This window comes from Lissotriton helveticus, chromosome 9, assembly GCF_964261635.1.
Source record: "Lissotriton helveticus chromosome 9, aLisHel1.1, whole genome shotgun sequence".
Taxonomy (NCBI): Eukaryota; Metazoa; Chordata; class Amphibia; order Caudata; family Salamandridae; genus Lissotriton; species Lissotriton helveticus.
Genome location: NC_136070.1, coordinates 925,210,531 through 925,224,867, shown reverse-complemented (window position 1 = coordinate 925,224,867; position 14,337 = coordinate 925,210,531). Strand labels below are relative to the sequence as shown.

Genomic DNA, 14,337 nt, shown 5'->3' with positions numbered 1-14,337 from the left:
GTTTCTTTGCCTCCTTTTCATAAGGAACCTGGGGAAAGGCACTTACATTCTTTTTAGAGCAAGCAGCTTGAATGACTAAACTCTCTGGTGACGGATGAGAAGTCAAATAAAGCAGGGTCCTCAGGTGCAACCCTGTATCTCCTTGCCACACTCTTGGAAACCGCAGGATTGGACAGTGGCTTCTTCCACACTTCCAAAATGGGCTCTGTCAAGGCGTCATTAAATGGAAGTAACGGTTATATTACAGAACTAGGAGAATGTAAAACCTCAGTCAGAAGATTGGACTTAAACTCCACTGTAGGTAAAGTTAATTTAAGAAGATCTGCCGCCTTCCTCATAACCATATGGTAAGGTTGGACATCCTTAGAAGGTGCATCAGAGCTTGAAGGTAATTCCCACTCTGGGGAGAAATCAAGACTACTAGCATCAGCTAGCTCATCAAAACTATCTTCATCCCATTCACCTTCTTCTAAATCAGGATGAGATTCTATATATCTTCTTTCCTCCAAAAGGCGTTGTGCTTCCCTTCTGAACCTCTCCTTCACACGTCTTGCAGCCGGATCCACCAACGGCTCCGACGGAGTCGGGATCGACGTCGGTATCGAATCCGAAGGTTTAGTCGGATGTTCTCGAGGTCGCTTTGGAGCGGGTGACGTCGGAATCGGCGTCGACGGTCTCGGTGGAGCCGGAAATTGCCAAGGCGGCGTCGGGGCTGGCATATAAGGCATAAAAGGTGCAGGAGGATAGGAGTGAGGGACTCCTAGATTCAAAGCCAGCGGACCCATGGGACCAGAAGGTGCACCAGAGGGGTACCATGCCCTTGAAAAGACACCATACATAGCATTAGGAAATGCAGATGGATCTTGTCCTGGGGTTGGAAATGGAGGTTGGAAACCCTCAGGCTGGTCTTGTGGAGGAATCGGATTCGGCTCTTTGGTAGGCGCGGAATCCACATCCACTTGAACCTCTTCTTCGTCACGGGCCGAAGACGGCGCCGGAGACGGAGCCGGAGTCGGTGACTGAACACGCGACTCCGAAGGTGAGGCCTCACCTTCTGGTTCAGAGACATCCAGAGTAACCACCTTAGAACGTACCTTCTTCGGTGACTTCGATCTCGAATCCGACTCCTTACCAGAACGACGTCAGGATTCATGTCTCCTCTTCTTATGTTTCTTCTTCGACTTCGAAGTGTGATCCGAAGCCGACCTCGAAGACGACTCCTCTCGAGATCTAGACCTCGACTTCGACCTCGATCTTTCTCTCCGAGAACGAGACCTCGATGTTCTTCCTTTACCAGCTTTTAATTTTGCCACCAGGAGTTTGGCCTCTCTTTCCCTCAGAGCTTTCGGGTTCATCTTTCGACAAGAGGAACAACTATCGATGTCGTGGTCGGAGCTCAAGCACCAGATGCAGTCATCGTGCTGGTCGGTAATCGACATAATTTTGCCGCATTCTCTGCAGGGCTTGAAGCCGGTCTTCTTTGTTGACATTTTCGAAGAGACAGGATACAAAGAAGCAGAAAATAGAAACAAAAAAGGCAACAAAGTACCAGTTGGCTACAGAGATTCCCGATAACCGTTAGCGTCGACGACGCGGAAAAAAGGGAACTGATGTCATCACGCCGGCGTGGGCCTATTATAGGCGTTGGTGACGTCAGCGGAGTCGCGAGCGATGTCGTGTCTCTATGACGTCCAATTCCACGTCGGCGCGAGGCTACGAAAAGAATTTCCGAATGTTGCTGACGCAAGGGGATATTCACAAGGTGAGGAATCCACACGGCAGATGTATCTATCAGAAGTGTTCCGCGCCCGTGCTTATAACTTTTTTTAAAAAACATTAGGAGTATGTCCTGCCTGCAACAGCAGGCAGGACTAAGCTATTAAAGGAAATAGTGCTCGGAGGCTGTAATTAAAGCCTACAGAGTAACAACACATGTTTATAGGGGGTGTCGGCATGAGAGGTTACAAAATGAGACAAGCCTGTGCTAAGGAGGGACTACTAAGTCTACCGACCAATGAACAGCCACAGTTTACCGTGGACAATGACACAAGCCAATTAAAAATATAGGCGGAGAGTGGGTAGAGCTTCAAGTTCCTACCTGCATACAGCATGCCTCGCCGAGCAGCGCATGTGCTGCCCAGGCTCGATCTAAAAAGAAAATGCGTAACTGCTAGAAATTAGAAAGGATAGAAAAGAACTCATAGTTCTTGCTCTTCCTCCTTCAGTACTGATTATAAATGCATACACAGGCAATCAAGACCATAAAAACACATTGCTAAAAAAATGCTGTCACTTTAGCGGTTTTGTAAATACCCAAGCAGGTTTGCTCCCTACTTGTGCACCAGCCACACCCATAACTGCATCACCAACCATTTCCCTCTACTTCTTTTAGGGCACTGTGAAGTTTTTTTAGCTAGCACAGTTTCCGAAATACCCTCTTTTTACCCTTCGCAAACTGAACCATTTACCATCAGCCAACCAAGCTTTTATTATATTATATTGTATTTGGATTTCTACAGTGCTTACTAGCTTTGACAAGGCATTGAAGCTTTTTAAGGCAAGTGGCACGCAACCCCAAAACCCAAGGTCAGATAGAGGGATAATCAGGTGATTTTTGTTAGTTATTGGGATTAGTCTTGCATTCCCAAGAAAACCATGCCATGCATTTGCTCAAGTTTCTTTGTGGCTGATTAGATTAATAGCAGTTAGGTGGGATCATTAGTAAGGACTGTGTGAGTTCTTTCAAATAGTTAGTGGGATGAATATATAGGCTATGGGGGAGATTAGATATTGTTAGGTTGCAGGGATATGGTTTCAAAGACAGAAACGTTGTGTTCTATGAATTGAAGAGTAGGCAACTAACAGAAATGAAATAAAGGAGATTAACAGACAGGCATGCTACTGGGAGTTGTGTATACTCAGAGATAGGAGGCATTTAGAGGATGACGAAAACAGCGGATTATTCAAAGGAAAGAAAGCAGAGGGAACAATTGAAAGTTTTCAATCATGGTTCGATTTTCATGCAGGGTTTCATAATATAACGGGGAGGAGGATTTTGGGATAGCATGCAATCGGAGGATGTAAAACTGTAGAAAGCAAACATTATTTGCATGTGTAATAGTTAGGCACTAGACGTAAGTAGTAGTAGTCTGTCGGCCTCTAGGACTGATTTGTTGTCACATGAATGTCCCCTTCATAGTATACAGGCAAGAAACCCTGCCTTGAGAGCCCAGATGCATGTATCTGGTATCCACAGGTCCTGTCTTCAGACCCTGGAGGCCAAACCAAGTGTATCCTCAGAGTGGGCAGAGTACTACAGTCCTTCTATTAGGTTTAGTAAATAAGGCGGTGGTGGCAGCATGTTGTTTTCTATGATCTCATATGGTTGACTACATCTTTTTTTATCTGTCAGTGAGGGTGTAGACTACTGGCCCATCTCGTGTAAAGTTCTGCTGTTACTTGAAAAGAAAACCCAAAACCTTGCACTGAAATCCTGTGTGATTACAGAGTGCATGTGTAGTATGTGTGTAGCACATGCGTTGTAGTGGCACTCTGTGCGCGTGTGTATGTAGACTAGTGCTGAAGCCAGTGGGATCAAGTTAGGTGCCCCTGATTTGGCATGGCACAAGATGGATGATGAGGACAGTTTCCATAGACAGTGGAGATGTATTGCCTGCATTCTTGTGGACGGAGGGTGCAGTTCCAGACACTTAAGTCAGGAGGATTAGGGCGGGAAGATTCATCTTTAGAAATTCTTTGAAGACTTTGTTAGCACAAGGCTTCTGTTTAGATCTTCCTGAGTACAGCCATTTGGTAGAGGTTTCGGTTGGCACTGCACATTTTGTTGTGTAAAGTGAAGAAATTACTAAGTCTAGCCTGCTCTTTTGTTTGTCCCGGAGTACTACTTCAGAGATGCTCATGATAGCCAGGTGCAGAAACTTCACACTTCACCGTGCCCATGTTGAGGGTGTGCCAGTTTGGAGACAGCCTCAGTACAACCTGATGTGAGAAGAATCACTTTACAGCGAAGGGCACTTGAAAGAGAACCACCTCAAAATATACAATTCCAAACATTTTGGCAATGCAGAAAACGTCTTTAATAAAACAGGGGCTGCTACTACATGCAGTACTGTACGTCTGAACCTGGAATGTGAATACACTCACATTGTCTTTATTGTAGTGTGGGCTGTGCATGCACCACACTCCAGTACTACTGTGTGACCTTTACCTACATTTACAGATCGAATATCCTCCCCTAGACTGTGCATTCAACTGCGACTCTGTACCTAGATTGATCAAAAATATTTGTCTATGGGCATTGTAAACACCATACCCATATAGTACTACGTAACATCCTTGAGCATATATTTGTAGACATGGACATCTTCCCCGATCCATACATACATGAATTACTATCTGGACCTAGACAGTCCACATGATTTCTATCTGCGCTTATACTGTGCATACACTCTCACTCTCCGTATCAGGATCCTGCATCCTATCGCATTCTCTGTATCTGGGAATCGAAAGTGCATATACTATCTACCCTCTATTAGCATACCAGATTTTGGTCGGGAAACAGCTGTTTCTGTTGAACTTGTCCAGGATTGTTACCAGCGCCCTCATGGTTTAAATAGGCTTTTAAGAATGGAAAACTACCCAGCTACCCGAATCCCTCATAGAGTACAAATAAAATATGAAATAAATGAGGATGTTACTATAAAAAAGAAGAAATAGTGCTGCTGTGTAAAGCAAACTGAAGATCAAAGCAATGGCAAAGATTATCAATAAAAAATTTCTTAGAATAAGACTATGTGCTACTGTTACTAAAAAGTAATGATATATTGCATGTTATTATGTATGTAGTATTGCATAGTGCGAAAGTAGCCAAATGATAGTCAGGGCTCTACAGTGTCAAAGGCAAGCATAAAGTCAATGAGTGACAGGAGAGGTAGCTAGTTTGTGGCCTAATGCATTGTGAAGTTGCGTTCTTTAAAGACGTGTATTCAGCTCTCTAGTAAATTGGAGCAGCATTGGGGCATTCCTGGAGGATGTGGGATGTTATTACAGATCCTAGGTGGATAGACTGTAAAGGCCTTCTGCTTTCTTTCTTTCTTTTTTTACTCTTCATAGTTTGGCTGGCTGATGGTGTCCTGGCTGTGGGTGTGTCAGAATCACCGGAGATGGTGAGCTTGCTGGACAGATAAGCAGGGGTGTGTCATGATGGCTGTGTAAATTATGAAGATGGTGTGGGTTGGAAAGGGAGCCAACAGAGTTACATCAAGATAACAGTGATCATATGTCTTCAAGTCCTGTATGAGACCAAGATTAGATGTGTTGCAGTGTGTAGGGGGAGTATGCTGTGTTTAAGGAATGCCTGTGTGGAATCTTTGAGGTCAGGGAGCAGGGCATTACCACCATCCAGATGCAAGAGTATGAGGTCTTGAACAGCAGTTCTGAAATTGCTTTCTGGAAACAAAACATTTTAATTTAGAAGTCAGAGCTGGTAACAGGCCACCTTTATGAATTTTTGGTGATGTGGTTTTCGAGGGTGAGGTTGGTCTCCAAGATGAATCCAGGTGACTTGGCATTCAGTGAAAGTTGGAGTTACAAGCTGTCAAGGTTCATGGCATTAAGCCAGAGTGAACGGATTCTTGTTTGCTGAACCTGACAAGAATAACAGGAATTCTATCTTGGTTGGATTGAGCTTCAGTTTTTAAGTCATTGATAGACACAAAGGAATTTTAAGAGCATCCTTGTCTACGCTTTCAAAATAAAAACAAGCATTTTTCAAATTCAGAGTTACTGCGCTAAAAGAAAACTATCTATGGATGTAAAAAGATGCAAGGTAATTCTTATTGCAGAGTTCGATAACTTTCACTCTTAACAAGACCCACCTATGTTGGAAAATTAAGCCAGAATATATTTGTGAATGTTTTATTTGCAGAATGGTAGATATTTAGAGAATGTATGTCTCCACGTTTACTTTCAGCTGTTTTTCTAAGTACAATTGTCAGAGCAACTAACTCTGCATCCTTCACAAAGATGTGAAGTTTTCCACCAAACGTTATGAAGCTTTCAAAATCATTAAAACACAGAAACTATCCCCCGTGAGAAAAATCTGTTGAAATAAAAAAAACACAGAAGCTATTCTCATATAGGATGAATTCCAGAAGTTCAGTAACTCCAACATCACTGCTCTTATGAGTGTTTTTAAAATGTCTTACTATTATCATTTGTTTCAGCCACAACATTTAAGACTGCCTTTAGATAAGGAAATAGGCGCTGGGGTATGTGTGATTCTTCTATCATATCATATTCCCATTATATAATTTTATCTTTATGCGGAGAACAGCTCTGTTTAGAGCACTCGGACTGGAGGAGGCGGGCTCTGTGGGCCAGTGTGGAAATAAATGTGATGACATGGGAAAGGTAACAACTGTTGTTCTTTGCCGATTTCAACCACAATACAATTGTCAAGAAGTGGGCTCTGAGGGAAATCAAACAGGCTTAGTCAACTATGGGCATTAAGGCATCTGCAGGATTCCCAATAAGAATGACAGTTAATCATGGGTGGAAGAAATATGTGTACACTCACGTGGACTCAGTACAAGCCTATCTTGACAGTCTGTTTATGATGAGGCTGGGCGGAAGTTGGGACTCGGTGGTAACCGGGGTCCCGCCAAGTCGAGCTATTCTCCTGTCTCTTGATCATGTAACTGAGGGGTTGTTTCTCTGGGATTTTGGGAATGTCAGATGTAAAACTCCAGTTCTTCTTGTTATTAATCTTTAATCACTCTGGTAGCTTACTTTCTTTCTTCCTTCTTTTCTTATTGGAGTCAGTGACATTTAGGTAATGGGGTCAGATCTGCCTGAGACAGCTCAATAAAAATGTATTTGGTATTATGCACTTTATGATGATCTTGTTGAGGTGCAACTACGTCTCTCATTAGAATGCATACGGCAGTTTAACTATAATGACCTGTGATGCTATCTGCCTTCAGTTTTTCTTTTCACTAAACCTATTTAAAAGTTAAAAAAAAGAAAGATTAAATAAAACAAAGACAGAAAACTCTTTTCTGCATTTCCTCGCCTAAAGCTGATAATAAACTATGCAGCCAAAATATGATAAAATGAAAATCCATTACGATAGAAAATATTATGTTTTGTAATATATCCCACCAATTCTCATGTGGTTAAAGGGATCACTCTGTACACACAAAGGCTGGTTGGGTCATGGCATATGATTAACGAGGAACTATTTGGGTGGTTGTTAAGAAAAAGAAATATCAAGAACTAAGAATATGAGAATCACCATGAAGGAGACCAAGGATCAAGCAAACTGGCTGCAGATAACTTCCTCACGAGAAGTTGCCTCCTAGGAATAACGCTTACACAAGGCATGAGTTGTAGCCGATGAAGCAGCCTGCTTATTTATGCAACAGTACTTTCCTATGGAAAGGCACAAAAGCCAACATTGAAGAATGAGCATCAAGTGTTGAGGTGGTTTAATGACTTTTGAGGCTGAATGCATGAGACTTCTCACCTGTCAGTGGGCTGAGGTGGCTGGCGACGCATTGGATAGCGGGCATGAACAGTGCACAAGGAAGGGAGGTTCAGGTGTTGTCCCTTTGCAAAATGTTTAAAGTGACAGCAAATATTGGAGAAGCCTGCTCTCTAGTCCAGCCCACAGATTTCCAACAAGTGGGAAGGAGAGAGAGATGGAGAGAATGTCAGAGTAGAAGCTTGCCAGAAAGAAAATGCCATAGTTGAGGAGGTTATCTTGATAGCTACAAAAGTTGAGACCATTAGCTTGCTGGACGGATCAGGCAAAGATGGCTCTCTTACTAGTTTCTGCTGCAGTAGTAAAGAGAGCCAGTGTATCATCCAGCAGAGAGGAATTTACTACTAAATGTATATGTAGAAAGAACAGTATTTTTACCAAGCAGTATTTTAGATATCTAACTAAAATGAAAGGCAGAGCATGCTGCCTTGCCAACCTACAGAAAACGTGGTATGAAAAACCCGAAAACAAGCATGTAAGCTGCAAATGAAAAAGAGCACTTGGCTGACGGATAGAATACCACATAGAGCACAAGTTTGCTTGATAGAAGATTGTGTGGCAGATACTACTTGTATAGCAGCCAATGAAAATCTAGACAGAAGGCTCTAGTTTTTGGCAAATATAAAGAGAATTAGCTTGCTTGATAGAATGTCATGCAGAGAGCAAAGGCTTGCTAAGTAAAACGTCATGCAGAGTGTGCAAGCTTCCCAGCCACAAGAAGGTCAGGCAGAGTACACTAGGTTGCCACCTAAAAAATTAAACTGAAAGAGCTAGCTTGCTGAACAAAAAAGGAAGGCAGAAAGTGCTAGTTTGCAAGAGATAATTTAAAGCAGGAAGCACAAGCTTGCCGAATAAAAGAAAGATGAGCAAAAAGCATCAGCTCGTTGGACAGGCAATGCAGAAAACACGTGTTTGCCATGTAGAAGGTCAGCAGAAAATACTAGTTTGCTGGATAGAGGTAGGCCAGAGATTGAGCACTAGATTGCGTGCGTTTACCTGCGAATGTATCCTCCACTCATGATCATTTGCTCTCTCTCGTCCGCGACTCTTGATGGCTGTGCAGAGACCACCCCATCCTGGCTCTTTCCCCACACTGCTTTGTAGGCGTCACTTGACTTGATTTTCTTAAGCCTTGGAGAGAGTGGAATGGACACAGCATGATGGAAGGTTGTCAACATTCATTCAAAGGTTCTCCAGACCTCTAAGCAGGTACCTAGAGAACCCAATGGGCAACCACCGTGGAGCAAGTTCAGCAATAACTTTACTTCCAAGCATGTAGTCACTGCTAACATGCGGTTACATTAGAGCATGCAGCCATTTCCAGCATGCTGTGACTTTCAGCATGCAGTCACTCCCCGCATGCACTTGCAGGAGGCAGCTACTTAAGGCAAGCAGTCATTCTTGGCATTTACTCACTTATGGCAGTCACTCCCAGCAAACAGCCAATTCTTGGCATGCAGGCATCATTTTGCAGCAATCACTCATAGGCCACAGTTCAGCCAGGTAGACAGTCATATGGAAAGGACAATGGACAACAAGCAGAAAGGATTAGGCAGAGAACTACGAACAGAGGCCACTGTCCGACAAGGACAGTCTCCAGAGTAGATGCTCCCCGTGAGGAAGAAAAGAACGAGAACTGATTCTTTGAGGACACCAATTCACTAGAGCCACATTGTTGTATTTACTGTGCGCTGAACCATGTGTACTGTTGGTCAAGTGTGTTTTGTGATTGACCACCAGAGTAGCACAGTTGCGCTGATCTGTCCTATCAACCTTTGAACAGAAGGGACAGAAAGTTTGACAGCTCACGTAAGAGGCTTGCGATGGACATGCAGGAACCATGGTAAGTGCTTGGCTTTTCATATCTGTAATAGAATTGGAGCAAGTGAGAACAACGGTTGACCGGTCTGTAATATATATGTCTGCAAATAGCATTAATGAAAATGTGGTCACCATTAGCTTTGAGGAAATCTGAGGGTTTCTTTAGCACCTCGATCCTAGAAGAGAAGGTACTTGCAAATAAGCAGCGTTCACATAACATGTCCGTTAGGCTATTCCTGCAGGTACAACTGGATGCCTGAACGCGTTTAAAAATAATATTCCTAATTAAAATATGAAAACGAAATGTAGAATAAATGATCCATTTGTAAAATAAACATTACTGCAGAGGTAGCCCAAGAATTATCATGGGATCTTTGTTACCATTCACAACAGTCAGGTTAAATTAGCAAGCAGCAGCCGCCTAAATCAAGGACTGGAAGGGAAATGGCACAACCAAATGGAACAGTTCCTGAGGGCAGTCTTCCCAAAATGACAACCAGCTTTGCCATCTCAGTCTACGCAGGACTGCTTTGAAACAGCTTCTGCCCAAAAAATGTGTGAGATTGAAATGATGCCTAACAAAGCTAGCTATTCTGGAATCTTAACCGCCTATAGAGTCAGTGATTCGTTTCCCAGCAAGGACAACTATCATTTGGAAAGACGTATGCAAGAGAAAACCTAATTAGCTACTATTGGTTTAGACACAGGGGGCCATGCACCCGAGGCTGCACACAACATCCTCAGCTCTTTACTTTTGTCTTCATGATACCTAAAAGGGGAACTGGGAGGTAGGAGGATTATCAAACATATGCATATGTACTGCCTGGTTTAAATGATGGAAATCTTAAATTAATTGAGGGAGGAAAATGGATGGGTAAGGGGGAAAATCCATATATTGATCATTAACAAAAAAAGCATGAACCCTTCAAGTTGACCTAAACCCTTTAAGATGACGTTCTAACTATAAAAAAACGTACATATGCTTGCCATCGGATGTGTGGTTGGGCTACAAAGGAGAGCACAACAGTTTCATCAGTACCACATGCCAGGAGAAATAAGGAGCATGTGCAAGAGAGATACCTCAGCAGAGCTGGAGCCTCACCTATTTGCCCTAACATTTAAGGAGTTGTATATGAAGTGATGATAGTATCATGATAGTATCATCACCCCCCACGCATACTCCATATGTGCATGTTTAATCGTGAAACGTCAGAAACGTCAATGAACGCTGTGCGGTGGCGAAATTGGAAGCGGCCTGAGTTGGGCAATAGTTCATGTTTTAACCCTGGTTTAACTCCTCCTCATCATTACCCTTCACCAGGGCCAGTTGCCATTGTCTTTCTTCTTGCGCCCAGTACTAAGCTTCAACAGTAGCTCGTATAATATCCTCTAGGCCTGGGCAGTACTGCAGTCTCAATGGAGGCCTCTGATGACCTGAGAGTCGCAAATAGATGAGAAAGGTGATCGAAGTGCCAGAGATGATTCGCTTCCCTGTTGTAGATTGCATATTATCCTACTAATAATATTCTGACCTGGAATGCTATTTGTACTGTTAGATCATGTACATCGTTTGCCATGGTATTACGGCTGAACTATGCTATGTACCTGTATCCTATTTTATGCCCTAATACCAATACAGAGATCTAAACAAAAAGGAAGTGATGACAGTGTCCCCAAGCCCGGATCAGGAGCCTTGGATGTTTAGGAAATTGCAGGTTCTTTATGAAATGACAAGACACTTACCTATCTGCGATCAGAGACAGATGCAGAAGCTCTGGCCATTCTGCATGCCAGGAGTCTAATGACCCTGCTGCAAGTCATCTTCAGAAGTATTAATTGTCTCCCTGTTCCAGCTTTACTTAATGTAATGGGAAAAACAAAACTATGCCCTCTCCTGAGGAAAGACCAGACTCTACCACAATGTCCTGAAGCCAGGATTCTCCATCACGGCTCAGTCCTTAGAAGAACAGAACACCAGCAGACACTAAGCACACTGCCCTTGCACAAAATTGTTTTTACACAAATGGGTTCTGACCTTACACACAGGCAACCGAGTACTCGAGGGCTGGGGTTTTTCAGAGACTGACTTGTTTGTTACTGAATAAAATGAAAAATGCTCATAGTTTCAGTTATGGTTTAGGAAACTGGTCTCAATGGAATGCCCTTTTGAGTCGCTCTGAGGAAATCTGCTTGAATTTACCTCTATTCATCGTATCCCAAAAGTCCAACAGAAATTCAAAAGATCTGAAAATAAGAGAATTCTGATTGCCCCCATGTGTCCTACAACAACTATCTGACAAACTAAACGTAACGTTGTTAGGCACCGAGGAACCACGTTCCAGGGTGCGTGAGAAGATCTTTCACTAACAACCTGTTGTCAACATTGGCACCCTGGCACCTGATAAACAGCTAATTTTCCATTCGGGTCCTAAAAAAGGTGTCCATTTATGCATGAAAGCGAAAAATGTCTTGCATGTGGTGTACACATACAGGATACAAATCTCTATGAGGTCAAGAAGAGAATTTTACACCATATTCTACACCTTGCAAAGTCAGGGTTGCAAAATTAATCTTTAATTATTCATTTGTTTCCTACTTACAGAAAGAATCCGCCAAATCCACAAATATGAAAGAAAGAGTGGAACTCTTAATAGTAGAAGAGGTTATTTCTTAATCATCTTGCTAGACCACTCCGTCGTTTGCGATTCTAAGAGCCACAAGGTGCTAACGTGCCTGCCACTCACCTACGTGAATGATGCACAGTTTATAAGGCCAGACATACAAGTTGCAATGTAATTGGTGAGGTTGAGGGACTGTTTAGCAGCCGCCCAGCAATGGATGGGAACCAACTTCCTGGAACCTCATGCAAGAATGACTGAGCTGCTTGGCAACGGTAACCTGGCCTGAGTGATACATTTATAGAGGTAGTAATTGATAAAGTGGTCTCATTGATAAGCAGATGAATGCCATGGTGAACTAATGATTTTATTTACTGCGATTGTGACAGAAACTTAGTAGATGTTCCAAAATGCTGTCAAGCTGAAAAACCATTGCACTTCTTATTCAGCCACTTGCATTCATTCCATGTTTGACTACTACAACAGCCTCGATTTGGAATTGCTAACCCATCTGTTGATGACTCTCCAGGCCGTTCAGAACTCTGCAGGGTTATAAAGGGCCTGATGAAGTTTGATTACATATCAGCAGATAAATGATTGGGGAAGTCTGCTAGTTGGCCATCGGGAAAAGGGTACAGCTTAAATGTCTTTCTCTTAGATACCATTTTTTTATTGCCAGGTGAAATCTGAGGTCGATAACCTCCTTCAGTAATATATTCCTAGGCGCTCTTTGTGCTCAGCACACTCCTTTTAGTTCCAAATTTCTAGGATCAAGACAGTTCAATATGGAAGATGCTCCTTCCTAAATATAACCCATAAGTTATGAAGCAATAAGTTGCAGTCAGGAAAATACAGACGGCATGGCCTTTAAAAGGTCCATCAAAACACATGTTCTGTTGAAAGTTCTTGGAACTTTGAGTCTCCTGTCTTTTGGCTCTTATCCCATGGCCTCTGAACCAAGAAGCATCTCAGTAACCAAGCACTTTACAAGTAACAAATAAATATAAACGTAATACTTTGTTGTCACATAGTCTGTGTAAATCCACATTATCTTGTTTTGCAGTACTTCCTGAAATACTGTGATCATCATATTGAATGGCGTCAACTTTGGTGAACCAATATGTTTTAGGGTCTGCTACACTATTAATTTGCCCTGAACCGTCATACCTGGCATACGTGCCACCAACTCCAACACAAATGAATTTATTGTACTGGCCGCGTGCAACAGAGGGTTTGCAAAAATTCTGCCAGTAATGGATTGTGTTAGTCCCACTACTGAACGCTAAACTTAACACAGAGCAGCAAAATTAGAGCCTCCCATGAACCAAGGCTTGAGATCACTGTCTCAAACTCTCTTGTAATGGACACTGCAAATGTGCATTTGGAACCACTGAAATGCATAGTATCATCAATCAGAGATTGATTCGTAAAAGAAACTGGCATAAGCTCAAGCTGGAGGAGTTTGGTAAGATCTTGGAGGCTCTGCCTTTGGGCAAACTGCTGAATGTGGAACAAGGATATGAGCAGTTTTGTAACTGGGTCCTTGCCGCACTTCATTCTCTTATACCGATGCGCTGGTCGAAATGCCATGCTAAAGCTCCCAGCCCATGGTATAATGATACCCTTGCCGAGCTTAAGAGAACGTGCCGGCAGGCTGAGAGGGCGTGGAGGAAATCCTTTGACCCCACTTTGAAATCTGTTTACTTTGCCCAGCTTAAGATCTACCATAGGACAATCTGTCAAACCCGGGCCGCTCACTATGCTTCTGAGTTTCAGAATAGCCCCAACCCATCTAAATTAATCTTTAAGGTTCTTAAAGACCTTATGGGGAAACGGGCCACCTCGGCGGAAATCTGTACGGACTCACACTGTGAAAGTTTGGCATCCTTTTTCGTGGAGAAAGTGCAGGCAATCTACCGAGGATTCACGTCATCTGTGCCCGGGACTGTACAAACTGGTGTAGCGACTACGGTGTATGAAACCCTATCCTCCCTGCCAGTAATGTCTAAGGAGGTTTTCGATTCTCTGAGCCTCAAAATTAAATCTGGCTCTCCCTTAGATCCACTGAAGCCAGAGTTACTCAGACTTCTCCCTCCCCTTTGTCGCGAGCCTATCCTGGATATTATCAATCTGTCGCTCACATCGGGTGTGGTCCCCTCTACCTGGAAGCTGGCGGTGGTTAGCCCTGTTCTAAAGAAGCCTAACCTTGACCCCCTACTACCAGAAAACTATCGTCCCATCTCCCTCCTGCCCTGGACCGCGAAAGTTACTGAGGCACACGTGAATTCCATCTTGTCAGCCCACCTCTCTCGTAACAACATTTTGGATGAGAGC

The 14,337-nt window shown here is 43.1% G+C and overlaps 1 protein-coding gene across 2 annotated transcripts in view; it reads right to left on the bottom strand.

Annotated features, from left to right (window-relative positions):
• LOC144782009 (synaptosomal-associated protein 25-like) overlaps positions 1–14,337 on the bottom strand; it is a 445,013-nt gene that overhangs the window by 48,261 nt on the left and 382,415 nt on the right. For both annotated transcript variants that reach the window (XM_078661116.1, XM_078661117.1), the window contains exon 6: positions 8,561–8,695. In XM_078661116.1, the coding sequence (XP_078517242.1) occupies positions 8,561–8,695 (135 nt within the window). The remainder of the gene's footprint in view (positions 1–8,560; positions 8,696–14,337) is intronic.